General features: G+C 43.7%; 1 protein-coding gene across 1 annotated transcript; it reads left to right on the top strand.

Annotated features, from left to right (window-relative positions):
• The first annotated feature begins 256 nt into the window (after positions 1-256).
• trim16 (tripartite motif containing 16) lies at positions 257-13,781 on the top strand. Its single transcript, XM_033044051.1, has 6 exons — positions 257-1,050; positions 2,115-2,210; positions 3,458-3,691; positions 6,280-6,451; positions 9,791-9,886; positions 12,758-13,781. Exons 1-6 carry the CDS (start codon positions 283-285, stop codon positions 13,318-13,320), a joined length of 1,929 nt encoding a protein of 642 aa, XP_032899942.1. The 5' UTR covers positions 257-282; the 3' UTR covers positions 13,321-13,781.
• The last annotated feature ends 350 nt before the right edge of the window (positions 13,782-14,131 follow it).

The following is a 14,131-nucleotide window of genomic DNA, read 5'->3' as shown; positions in this document are numbered from 1 at the left end:
TCCCACACTACAATGATGCACAGGTTTGTAGGCTTTGGTAAAACAATTGTAAGTTGTCCCAAGTGTGTAGGATAGTGCTAGTGTACGGGGATAGCATGGTCTCAGTGGGCTGAAGGGCCTGTTTTTTGCAGTGTTTCTCTAAACTAAACTAAACTAAGAATGGAAAGAGTTAACCACATCCAGACATTCTGCTCCTTGCATATTTCAGGTGTGATTCACTTTGAAAGCGTGATTCAGCTTAAGCTCACAGCTGGCGTTGCCTTAATCTCCTGGTTGGTTTCGATGGCTGCTCCTGCCTCTTCAACTCTCGAAGAGCAGCTCACTTGCTCTATCTGTTTAGATTTGTTCCAATCTCCTGTAACTACATCTTGTGGACACAACTTTTGTAAAGACTGCCTCGAGCACTTCTGGGAAATGATCCACATTCACAGCTGCCCACAGTGCAGAGAAACCTTCGATCCTGGCTTACCTCTGCAGAAGAACGTGACTTTGAACGGCATGGTGGAGAAATGGAAGAGGGACACTGCTGGATCACATGAGCCCGAACGGCAAGCTGAGCAAGAGACTGAGGTGGAACAGAGCTGTCAGCCTGGGTGCGAGGGGAAGGAGTCCGGGTTGCCACCAAGTGAGGAGTGTGAGCAAGATTTAACTTGTAAACCGCAGGAGGAGACTGAGGAGAAAGCTAACGCTGAGTTGGAGAGCAGGAGCTCAAGTGAAGACGACCAAGGTGACAATGTTGTCATTGATCCTGATGAAGTGGTCTGTGATTCCTGCATTGACAAGAAATTAAAGGCTGCAAAGTCTTGTTTGACCTGTATGGTTTCATACTGTGACGATCATTTGAGACCTCACCTTGAAAACATTGCCTTTAAGAATCACAAGCTGATCAACCCAATGAAAGACATCGAACAGGGAAAATGCAGTCTGCACGATGAGTATCTGGAGTTCTTCTGTACAAATGATCAGAGCTGTATCTGTAAGGAATGTGTTGTGGGGAATCATGTTTATCACGAGACAATGCCCGTCGCAAGAGCAAGGGCTGAAAAAGAGGTCAGTGTGAGTGTGAGTGTGGAGAGGGTGACAGGGAGAACAGGCAAACTAATCCATCCCTGGCATCTGAAAACTGGAAACCCAGTGAAACAATATAATTCCTCCTTAAGAATCTAACTCATGATCAATTAATCTGTTTACACACTCTGTGCAAATTAATATGTACTTTATTACAAATGCAACAAAAAGTTCCTGTCGTAGATGTGCATAAAACAAAATAGTAAGAAATCTGCATCTAAATTTAATCAAATTCATGGCATAAAATATCCATTCAGTGAAATGTGCTGTTCCCTTTACAAATGATTTCTGGAACAGTAATTCGGAACTGCAGCAGGGTTTCATTTCTTATTCTTTGTTAAAATCTTCCTCCTCAATGGTATTTGTTTGGACATGATTTGGAACCGAAGGAATGTGCATCTGACAGGTTTGTACTGAATACTTTTCATTTTAGCGAGGAGATATGAATCAGCCAATTTCAGAAGGAGGTTTATGTCTGAAACATTCACTTCCCCATTTTCTTTTTGGCTGGGGTGCTAAGCTGGGTCAAAGATGCCATGCACTGCCTTGAAGGAGAGCTGGGGCAAATGTTGCTCTGGCCAACATTTACCACAGATCTCCTTACTGCAGTTCATCATTTTCTGATGACTCTTTATGGTGGTTACTAAATAATGATTACAACTAGATCATAAAACTCTCAGGGAAATCTCTTGAGAAAAGGAATAGGTGACGTTTGAGTTGAGACCCTTCTTCAGACTGGATCTTCTGCAGAATGGCTTCAGACACAGTCCGAAGAAGTGTCTCGACCCGAAATGTCACCTATTCCTTTTCTCCAGAGATGCTGTCTGACCGTTGAGTTACTCCAGCTTTTTGTGTCTATCTTTGGTTCTACACCAGCATCTGCAGTTCCTTCATCCTAGATGCAGGAAGATTGCTCCCGATGTTGGGGAAGTCCAGGACAAGGGGTCACAGCTTAAGGATAAGGGGGAAATCCTTTAAAACCGAGATGAGAAGAACTTTTTTAATTATTGTTTTTTTTAAATAATTTTTAATTATTGTTATTCCAGAATGAACTTCGGGAAGCAAAACTTAAAATCGACAAGAAAATTAACGTTGCAAACAATGCTATTGAGAAACTCCAGAATAACTCCTCCTCCATCTTAGTAAGTTAAAAACCCTTGTTTTACCTCTCGACTCATGGGATTTGCATTTGTAGGACTCTGCCTTGTCATCATCCATGTTGCCGGATGCCAGGCCGGAGTTGTGAGCAGCGGTGCGAGCATTCAAAGCAACGTGAACGGACCTGTCCACCCAGGGTTTTTGGTTCGGAAAGCTGCTAATCCTTACCGTAGGGACGATGTTGTTGGCTATTGTTGCAATGAAGTCCCTGACCGCTTCCGCAAACTCACTGACGTCTCTGGAACGTGATTGGAACATATTCCAGTCGAATGGGAGGCTTAAATTTGTAGTGAGATGTTCTTTTTCTCTGTTTAGCTATATTCCACAATGATCAAACACTAGGAGAACAAACAGACCCAATATTAAATGATGAGAATAACTTCTACATATTACAAGATATTGGAATCAATATCCACGTTGTCCCCCTGCACTTTTCCTGAGGGTACAATTACATGTTGGATCACTGTGGCACTTGTGTAAGTTCACTGTGATCTTTAATGAGGTTTCCATGATGATCATGTAAGAACATTGGATGGTGATGAATCCAAGCTCAATTCCACCCATGCTCAACATTCCTCCATGGACACATCCTGGACAAGAGCTTTAAACAGCAATTGGGAATAGGAACCCAGTTTGTTTCTCTGCCACCGAGCATCACAAGCACTCCTTTCCCTAATCTAGGAACATTGCAGCCACTCATAACGCTGTTATCATCCTGTCAAGGAAAAGAGCCTATGTCCTCTCTCAACCATGATACTAATGGACAGCTAACTGCTATCCAACATTATCCAACAATATAATGAAGCTAGTGTCGTTTCACATTATGATAGTAACCAATGGCACCACTGACCAATATGGGCTCCCCACTATACACTGAGCTGCATCAATATCATTAGAACAAGTTGCTGCTAACTATGATGTAGAGGCAATAACAGAGGACAAATAAATTCATGTTTTGGATTCTCTGGTGAAGGTCTCTCCCCAGCATCTTTAGATGTTGTTTTGGATTTATAATCTCGGCAGGGTGTATTAGATGATTATGTTGGATTGTATATCAGGGACAAAACCCATTTTGGGGTCATCTTAACCCGTTTGTGCATTCACAATAGTAACCTAGCTTTCATACCACACATTCAGGTGCAGAATAGGCATGTTCTATGAGACAAGTTAACGACACTTGCTTTTTAACAATTGGATCTGTTTATTTGGTTATGTGCACTTTCTGTTCTAGAATTCCGTGTCAGAGGTGAAACCCAATATTGAGAAGCAGTTCAGTGACCTCTTGGAAGCTGTCCAAACGGCGCAGAAAGAGGTGCTCAAATTTTTGGAGAATGAACAGCGTGCTTCACTGAAACAGGCTGATGGGATCCGCATTCACCTGGAACAGAAGTGTACGGAGCTGCAAAAGACCAAGCAACAGGTGGAAGCACTGGCCAAGCAGGGAAACACAGTGCAGTTTTTACAGGTGAGGTGAGGGAGACCAGGATTGGAGACCGCCTGGACTCACGATTGGAACCAGGCTTGAGCACTTGTTATGTGGTTAGATACAAAATGCTGCAGTAACTCAGCGGGACAGGCAGTATCTCTGGGGAGAAGGAATGGGTGACGTTTCGTGTCGAGACCCTTAGACCGCTCTATTCCACGATCAGCAACCAATCCTTCCCCAATCTAGGATTAACAACCCTAACCCCATTCCAGCTTCAGGATCATGGACTCTAACTTTCCACACTTAATGTACATCCACCCCATACTCTCACTGTGGCACAACCGGCAGAGCTGCTGCCTTACAGCGCCAGAGGTTGGGTTCGATCCTGACCTCGGGTGCTGTCCGTGAGGAGTGTGTATGTTCTCCCTGTGACCACACTGGTTTCCTTCCCATATTTCCTTCCCAGTTTCCTCCCACATCCCAAAGAAGTGCAACTTTGTCGGTTAATTGGCCTCTATAAATTGTCCCCCCTCGTGTATAGGTAGTAGATATGAAAGTAGGATAACATAGAATTAGTGTGTTTCAGAAGGAACTGCAGATGCTGGAAAATCGAAGGTAGACAAAAGTGCTGGAGAAACTCAGCGGGTGCAGCAGCATCTATGGAGCGAAGGAAATAGGCAACGGAGAAAGGAAGAGAATAGGAAAGGAGAAAGGAAGAGGAGGAGCCTGAGGGCTGAGATAGAGCTGAGAAGTGGAGGAGACATCAAGGGCTACCGGAAATAGGAGAAGTCAATGTTTATGCCGCTAGGGTGCAAACTGCCCAAGCGGAATATGAGGTGCTGCTCCTCCAATTTCCAGTGGTGTTCACTCTGGTCATGGAGGAGGCCCACGCCAGAATGGGAGGGGGAGTTGAAGTGCTGAGCCACCGGGAGATCAGGTTGGTTAATGCGGACCGAACGGAGGTGTTCGGCGAAACGATCGCCAAGCCTATGCTTGGTCTCACCGATGTAGAGCAGCTGATATCTAGAGCAGCGGATGCAAAAGATGAGGTTGGGGGAGATGCAGGTGAACCTCTGTCGCACCTGGAACGACTGCTTGGGTCCTTGAATGGAGTCGAGGGGGGAGGTAAAGCGACAAGTGTAGCATCTCTTGCGGTTGCAAGGGAAAGTGCCCGGGGGGGGGGTGGTGGGGGGGGGAAGGGAAGAATTGACCGGGGAGCTACGGAGGGAGCGGTCTTTGCGGAAAGCAGACAGGGGGGGAGATGGGAAGATGTGGCGAGTGGTGGGGTCACGTTGGAGGTGGCGAAACTGACGGAGGATTATTTGTTGTATGTGACGGCTAGTGAGGTCCCCCCCGCCCCTCCAGGATTTCCGCCCATGTTTGATGGGCAGCTATTTGATGAATGCCACAAATCTTCAAAAGCTGACACCAGAATGAAATTACTGTTGACAGCGGAGAAATGCTCACGGTGGTACTGTGGTAGAGCTACTGCCTTAGAGGGCCAGTAGACCCAGGTTTGCTCCTGAGTACGGGTGCTGTCTGTACGGAGTTTATACGTTCTCCTGTGACCTGCGTGGGTTTTCTCCGAGATCTTCGGTTTCCTTCCACATGACAAAGATGTACAAGCTTGTAGATTAATTGGCTTGGTATAAGTTTAAATAGTCCCTAGTGTGTGTAGGATAGTGTTAATATGCAGGGATCGCTGGTTGGTGCGGACTCAGTGGGCCGATGGGCCTGTTTCCGCACTGTATCTCTAAACTAAACTAAACTAAATTAATAGGAAGAGTCAACAGTCAGGAGTCAAGAGTGCTTAATTGCCATATGTACTGGCAACTGAACAATGAAATTCTTACTTGCAGAAGCACAACAGAACTATGGACACAACACACATAGATAATGTATAATAAACAATTTTAGCAATTAATAAATTAATAATCCCAATATTAGTGCAAAAAAAAAGCCAAAGTCCTTATTGCAGACAAAGTTGTGCGAACTTCATAGTTGTGGTAAAAGGTGTAGAGACTATTAGTTGTTGGAAAAAGATATTCTGGAATTTGGTGGTCATGATGTTTAGACTCCTGTACCTTTTTCCCCAACGGTGGGACTGAAATGAGAGCGTGGCCAGGTTGGCGTAGGTATTTAATGATCTTTGACGCATTTTTGCAGCAGCATCTCCTATAGATCCCTTCAAATCCTTTAAGGATGTTTTTTGTAAGTCAGTAAGGATTGTTGTCACATATTTCTTGTTGTCACATATTCGGTTTTCTCCCACACTCCAAAGGTGAATTGGCTTGGTATAAGTGTAAAATTGTCCCTAGTGTGTGTAGGATACTGTTGGTGTGCGGGGATCGCTGTTCAGTGCTGAGTCAGTGTTTCCTCACTGTAACTCTGAACTAACCAAACTCCAGATTATTGTACCACAGAGATATAGGGATACGCCACCTTAATTCCCAATTAATGGAATCCATGGAAATACAGAATAAAAAACACAAAATAATTATTTGTGTTATCCAGTCCATGCCTTTAATGATCCCAAATTAAACTTGCTGAATTTCAGGACAAGATTCTATGCATATCCCATGCATTTAGCATATTGGTCATTGTATTATGGATATAATTTATTTTAGGAATTTTGTGAATGGAAGAAAAGCCTGCTGGATGATAAACTGCCTAGTGTGTACATCGGGCTGATAGACAAACTTACTGGAATTAGCGCTGCTGTTTCAGAATCAACAGAGGACATCCTTGAGTTGCTGCAGACTTCCTACACAGAGAAACTAAAGGCATTTGCTAGAGAAGGTCAGTCATTATTTATTTTGTTGTCAGCTACACGTAATATTATGCTTGTTCAGTGTTACTTGGTGTATTAACTATTCCCCTTTCCCAGGAGAGCTGAATGGTATTGTGTAAGAAACTTGTAGATGATGACTTTTATTGCTAATAGGCTGGGAATTAATTGTTGGATGTGTTTAGACATTTTCTTGCATCTAGGACAAAACTGGAACGTGACAGAGGGAACTTTTCTAATAAGTTGTGATCAGATTCAGATTCAGATTAAAATTTTATTGTCTTTGTGCAGTGTACAGTACAGAGACAACGAAATGCAGTTAACATCTCCCCAGAAGAGCGAACATAGAATAATGAGCAATAAATATATATACGTACATACAGTCGTAGAAGTGCAATATTTCTGGGGGAAGGAGTGTCCGGGGGGGGGGTGACTGGCAATCACCGAGGTACAGAGTTGAGTAATGTAACAGCCGCAGGGAAGAAGCTGTTCCTGGACCTGCTGGGCCGGCAACGGAGAGACCTGTAGCGTCTCCCGGATAGTAGGAGGGTAAACAGACTGTGGTTGGGGTGAGAGCAGTCCTTGACGATGCTGCGAGCCCTTCGCAGATATCGCTTGCTTTGGACAGACTCAATGGAGGGTAGTGAGGAACCGGTGATGCGATGGGCATGAGCATAGGTTGTTGATGAAGTGATGTAGTCGATAGGTTATTAGGAGATGTTACAAAGAGAGAACACACAAGCAATGGTACTTTAAAGGAACTGAAATACAGAGTTCTCGGAATGCTTCGTGGATCAGTGCTGTGCCACTAAAAAGAAAAAATGGCACAGTAACAGAAACAGCCAGAAACAGAGTCACGAGAAATGGGTGAACTCAGCGATGAGTTCCAATGGCTGTGATGTACCCAAACAGAAGGGTACATGTTCCTCATGCTTACACTGGGGTGCAGAAGACCACAGACAGGTTGGGCAGAGTGGGAGTGGAGAATTAAAATGGCAGGGAACTGAAGACTCGGGGTTTCCACAGTGAACAGGGCGCAGGAGCTCCACATAGTGGTCACTCATTCTCTCTTTGATTTCTTCAGCACATCGAATACAGTGCACTAGACTGGAAGATGAGTTTGTGAGGTGATATTCATTCATTTTCCGTATAATGTTCCATGTTCCTGTCAGCTTCATGCAGAGACTGGACTTCTGGACTACAATGTAGATGCAAGCTCATTCCAAGTGTCACAATCTAGCACAACGAGAGAAAATAAAGTCAGATAAAAGGCCGGGAGGAATATTTTCTTGAGGAAAATAAATTGCGTACAGTTTTGGTCTCCTAATCTGAGGAAAGACATTATTGCCATAGAGGGAGTACAGAGAAGGTTCACCAGACTGATTTCTGGGATGTCAGGACTTTCATATGAAGAAAGACAGGATAGACTCGGCTTGTACTCACTAGAATTTAGTAGATTGAGGGGGGATCTTATAGAAACTTACAACATTCTTAAGGGGTTGGACAGGCTAGATGCAGGAAGATTGTTCCCGATGTTGGGGAAGTCCAGAACAAGGAGTCACAGTTTAAGGATAAGGGGGAAATCTTTTAGGACCGAGATGAGAAAAAGATTTTTCACACAGAGAGTGGTGAATCTCTGGAATTCTCTGCCACAGAAGGTAGTTGAGGCCAGTTCATTGGCTATATTTAAGAAGGAGTTAGATGTGGCCCTTGTGGCTAAAGGGATCAGAGGGTATGGTGAGAAGGCAGGTACAAGATACTGAGTTGGATGATCAGCCATGATCATATTGAATGGCGGTGCAGGCTCGAAGGGCCGAATGGTCTACTCCTGCACCTATTTTCTATGTTTCTATGAAAGGAACTGCTATTAGTTGCACAAAAACCAGAGCTGCAGATATCCAACAATAGGCTGTAATTATTATCGAGCATGCCTAACTCCTTTACAGACAGGCAGCCATTCAAATAAGCAATGTGGCATGTGGAAAAATAACATTGCCACAAGATATACTCAATTTCCATATTACATTTTTTTCCAACAATTTTTTCACTGTTCATACAGGATTTTCACGCTAATAAAACATTTTAAAGAAAATATTGTTCTCTAATATCATTACCGATCCTTTTTTATATATATATAATTTCCAATGGAACCTGAAGGCTGCACTTGAATGAATTTAAGGCAGTGATAAGGCCTGAGGCCTTATTTGCACATTAATGGGTACTTACTCAAAATAGCCCACCTGGTTCTCTTTCAATGATTTGACTTTAGTTTAGTTTAGCTTAGTTTAGAGGTACAGCATGGAAACAGGCCCTTTGGCCCGCCGAGTCTACACTGTCCATCGATCATTCATTCATACTAGCTCAATGTTATCCCTCTTTCACATCTACTCCCTACACATTGGGGGCAAATGGGATGTTGGGGGGAAGCCGGAGCACACGGAGGAAACCCTCGCTGTCACAGGGAGAACGTGCACATCTCCACACAGACTGCATCTGATGTCAGAATTGAACCTGGTCTCTGGTGCCGTGAGCCAGCAGCACAGTAGCTGAGCCACTGTGCTGTCCTCATTTGAGTCTGTGATTAGGATAACATCACAGCTGGACATCAGGAGACTGAACCAGCCAGGTCCTCGGGGGCAGTGGCGGACTGGGTCTAAAAATATTGGTTGCCAGGAGACAAAGGGGGCCCACCCACAACTACATTGCTATCACTTCATCAGGGGCCCACTTGCCATTGGGCAAGCTGACAACCTGGCCAGTCTGCCACTGCTCAGGGGTCAAGGAAGCCATCCATGGAAATTGGAGCTTTGTACAGGGTTTGATGTCAGAACTGAGGTGGGAATTGCCCTGGGTAGCAAAGGGTGACTGATGCCAACATGTGAATGGTTGAACTTCCCATTTGGCATGATTCGATTGGAAAATACTCACATATATCAACCACATAGCACAGGAAAAGAAAATGCTGTGCAATTGAATTTCCAACCTATGTTGTTCTAAATCTAAAGGTACAGATATATGTCATTCATTGTGTTTCTGCGAACAGACATTAGGATGAGAAACATTGGGTCAAATTGCTGAGAATATGCATGTTTGTCAGTTGCAATCCATGACTGTTTTGCCCAATAAAATGTGAGTATTGGCATCGATCTCGATCAATTTTCATTCCCTTATGCACCTGGTTCTGTGTGTGAATGTATTGGCCACAGACCTCTCCATTGGCCATGCTTTGGCAACAGGATTTTAATATAACTGCAACATTACATATACAATCTATGGATCTGACTATTGGATGTCGAAAATGCTAAATAAACATAAACGTTCCATGTAGTAACTCTCTTTTGTACTTTTAGATAAATTGGGATTCAAGACAACTGTGGCAGTGATTCGTGGATCAAAACGTTGTCTTGCCAAAAAACAACCAAAGATACGAAATGAATTTCTGAAATGTAAGAATCTTTAAACATGACTTTGGCTTTGCACTAAGTAATTGTGTCTATTGCTATAAACGTTGCTCATAACACTATATTGACTGGTGAAGGACATCACTCAATCATTGAAGACAAAAGGGACTGTACATGGTGGAATCTAGAACAAAGAAAATAGAAAGCTGGAAGAACTCAGAGGCAAACTGTATCTGTGGAGGCAAAATGTCTATGTCAACCTTTTGTGTTGAGACACTGCATCAGGTCTGTTAGGGAAAAGGAAAGATTGCCAGCACATAGCAGCACGAAGGGCAGTGGGATGGTTGGGGTGAAATGGAAACTGGTAGGTTGAACGAGAAGGGGAGAGTACAATGGGCTGATGGAGCCAGATATGAGAGGGAGTGTGGGACAGAGGCTGGTAGGTGAGGACACCTCCTCATTATATTCCTCATATATTTCTCTGGACATGATCCTACTAATGAATACTAAGCCATCATCATCCGGGCTGTTTCAGATCTCATCCGATTAGAAGATCTCTCCTTCGCAGCCTCATGCCTCACAGTGCCCTAACATCGCACTGTTTCTATCTCTTACAGCCTGATTGTTTCTGCCTGCTCTTGCCCCACGTAACATCCAATCTCAATACACCTCCAGCATCCATCAGGAAGATCTTTCCTCTGTTTCCTTCTTGAACAAAACCCCAGCCAGATATGCGTGATAGAACCTGTCCTCATCAACTATGCCGCCAGCTTCCATTCTGCCCTCAAATTCACCTGGACTATCTCTGATACCTTTTTTTTTCTGGATCTCTTTGTGACAACGTTTGTCTCCATCTCAAGAGGTAGCCTTGGCAATGACATCTTCTATAAACCCATTCATTCCCCGCATCTTCCTGCCATTTTTCATGTCCACTCCCTGGTCCATTCGTCCCTCCCCACCCATGCCTACCTGTTCCCTGGCACTCTCTCTGTGCAACCCAGAGGAGGTGTAACATCTGTCCCCTCACCTTCTCCCTCACCAGCATGCAGGCACCTCGATAACCTTCCAAGTGTGTCAAAGGTTCACTTGCACCTCTTCTAACCTGGTCCACTTCATTCAGTGCTCAAGATGTGCCCTCCTATCAGCAAAGACTATTATGATCTCCTGTTTGCATATCATTTTAATTCTCATTCCCACATTAACCTGCCTGCCTTGACCTTCTCAATTACTGCTGAGAGACCAGATTCAAATTAGACGGACAATATTTCATATCACGCTTGTGTAATAAAAACATAGAAAATAGATGCAGGATTAGGCCATTCGGCCCTTTGAGCCAGCACCGCCATTCAATATGATCATGGCTGATCATCCAAAATCAGTACCCCGTTCCTGCTGTTTCCCCCATATCCCTTGATTCCCTTAGCCGTAAGAGCTAGATCTAACTTCTCTTGAATATATTGTGTAGCATACAACCTAATGATATGAACATTGAATGTTCTAATTTCAGGCAACCTGCAACTCCTGTGTTCTTCTCTCACGCTCACTCACATGTCCAGCGAGTTTTCTTCTCCCTTTGGTCACCTCTCCCATCTCTGTACCTCTCTACCTATCATCATCTCCCAACCTGGTTCCACCTATCACCCTCTCTCCCAACCCCTCTCCCCTCGTACTGATTTGTATCATTTCCCTCCTAGTCTGAATGCAGGGTCTTGGCCTGAAACATTGACTAACACCTTTTGCCACAGCAGATATTGTTTGACCCAACAATTAACAAGTTCTCCTAATGTTCTTCTTTTTGTGACTGAAACTCTGCTTTTGGACAAATTGGATGCAGTGCAATGTTGTAAGGCTAAACCTTACTGCAATGCCTCATAAGTATTAATCCGTTAGTCATCCTCACCATTAAAACATTAATCGTGTAGTATTTTTGATTTTCTGGGCCTTTCAATTCAACCGTTGTTCAAGAATAGAATGTGTTTGGCTCAATTGCAGTTGAACTGTGGAGTGACTCTCTGGATGGTCTGCTTCCAACCCGAGATCAGCTGAAAGGCTATTCACTCACAATACAAGTGCAAGCTGCAAAAATCCTGATGATGTGCATATATTTTGCAATTATGGGACAGCAACTGAACTTGAACCTCAAATAAATGCGACCTACTAATTGGTAGACTTGGGAAACCAGAGGTCAATGAGTGAAGGAGCGTTCCCAAACAGATTTTGTGCCATGCCCCTTTTCTTCACATCAACATATCTTCTGTTGATTTTCCTGAAAGTCTGCTTCACTCTGGCAGATGTAGTTGTTATCCACAGGAGATTTATTATTTTTGATCCATACGCTGCATTTCTTTACGTGTAAGAAGGAACTGCAGATACTGGTTTAAACCGAAGATAGACACAAAAAGCTGGAGTAACTCAGCGGGACAGGCAGCATCTCTGGAGAACAGGAATGGGCGACGTTTCAGGTCGAGTCCCTTTACTTGGACAAATTCAAGCAGGCTCTGTACGTCCACACCAGTTATTTGTTTCTCTTTTGTACTGTCAGCCAAGTCTGTTTAGAGACCCAGGTTCGATTCCGACTATGGGTGCTGTCTGTATGGAGTTTGCACGTTCTCCCCGCGACCGCATGGGTTTTCTCCAAGATCTTCAGTTTCCTCCCACACTCCAAAGAGGCACGGTTTCCAGTTTAATTGGCTTAGTGTTGATGTGCGGGGATCGCTGGTCGGTGCAGACTCGATGGGCCGAAGGGCCTGTTTCCACGCTGTATCTCTAAACTAGACTAAACTAAAGCTCTGCTCTTCTCCAGAAGAGGAAAAGTTATTACTTTACGCTGGCTAACCCCGAGTTAGCAATGTAGCAATAATTTTAGGTAAAAATAATTTTCCTTCCTCTTTGTGAGAATCTGATTTTTTTCTCCAGATGGTGCCACGTTGGTATTTGACCCGAATACCGTTCACAAGTATCTTCGTTTGGTGAACGACAACCGTACAATCTCCAACACTGCTCCGTGGCTACACCCCTACTCCAAGCACCCCGAGAGGTTTGAACACTGGCGGCAAGTGCTGTGCACCGAAAGTTTTTACATGTTTCGGTGCTACTGGGAAGTGGAAATCCACGGAGAAGGGATTTATGTCGGCATGACTTACAAAAGCATAGACAGGAAAGGGGCTGAAAGCAATAGCTGCATCACGGGCAATGATTTCTCCTGGTGCATACAGTGGACGGGCAAGGAATTCTTGGGTTGGCATGGTGATGTGGAAGTGCCGGGGAACGTTGAGAGATTCAGCCGGATAGGAGTATATTTGGACTATCAAAACAGGATCCTGTCATTTTACGGTGTTGCAGACACCATGGTTTTGATACATAAGTTTGAGTCATCGTTCACGGAACCACTTTATCCTGCGTTTTATCTCGCCAAGAAGGAAGCGTCGGTATCTCTGGTTGCGTTTGAAGAAGATGCGTTGAAAATTGAAACCGAATGAAATCATCTTTGAGACTGTTGGTAACACCATGATACCGGATCCCTGTGGCATTGCTGGCAGTGTACAAGTCCACGTTGAAAGCTCTCGTTCATCTGATCACTATGAAGATTGATGGTAAAGTGTAAAAGGTCTCCACAGTTAAATAACAAGGAGTGAAAACATACTTTTTAGCTGATGTTTCTTTACACTGAAGCCCGTGTTGTTTTGTTCTTTTTTTTAGTAAAATGTAAAAGTTTGAATGTAAAAGTAAGTGAGCTGGAAGCCGGAGTAGGCCACTCATTCTTCGAGCCTGTTCCTTCTGACATGTCATCTCCCCATTCTACTCCAGTCAAGGCATTGACAGTATTTGATACTCGGGCAAACAACTTTTCAATTCATCTCACTTGCTGGTGTGTGCGCTCCGGGTTGACTGTGTTTGTTGTAATGATAATAAAACATTGCAACAATTAGTGTAATATCAACATATTGCAACACATTTTTTATTGTTTACTCGTCAACATTTCTTTCGAATGTGTGTAAATAGGAAAGATAACTCTCATTCTTCCTCCTCCCCTGTTAAGGTTCGATTTCAGACCCAAAATAATAAAATTACTCTATCTTCAGTTTAAACCAGCATCTGCAGTTCCATACTTACTCATTACTCTATTTACCAAATATAGGAAGCACAAAATAACCCCTGTTGGTACATTCAGGTCTTCGAACACCCAACTTAAAGATATCCCTGCATACGATGGGCTCCCATATTATTAATTTTAAAAGTTCAACACATGTACACACATTCATTTCTAACAATGGTAAAACTAGTTTCTTC

This window comes from Amblyraja radiata, chromosome 26 (genome assembly GCF_010909765.2).
Source record: "Amblyraja radiata isolate CabotCenter1 chromosome 26, sAmbRad1.1.pri, whole genome shotgun sequence".
In the NCBI taxonomy this organism is placed as follows: domain Eukaryota; kingdom Metazoa; phylum Chordata; class Chondrichthyes; order Rajiformes; family Rajidae; genus Amblyraja; species Amblyraja radiata.
Note: the sequence above shows the minus strand (reverse complement) of the source record. Positions and strands in the feature narration are given on the sequence as shown.

What these genes read in the sequence shown, in the direction of transcription:
- trim16 (XM_033044051.1), top strand. Translation starts at nt 283, where the DNA reads ATGGCTGCTCCTGCCTCTTCAACTCTCGAAGAGCAGCTCACTTGCTCT. An exon ending in GAGCAAGGGCTGAAAAAGAG is followed by an intron (nt 1,051 to 2,114) that starts GTCAGTGTGAGT and finishes TTGTTATTCCAG; the next exon opens with AATGAACTTCGGGAAGCAAA. An exon ending in ATAACTCCTCCTCCATCTTA is followed by an intron (nt 2,211 to 3,457) that starts GTAAGTTAAAAA and finishes TTTCTGTTCTAG; the next exon opens with AATTCCGTGTCAGAGGTGAA.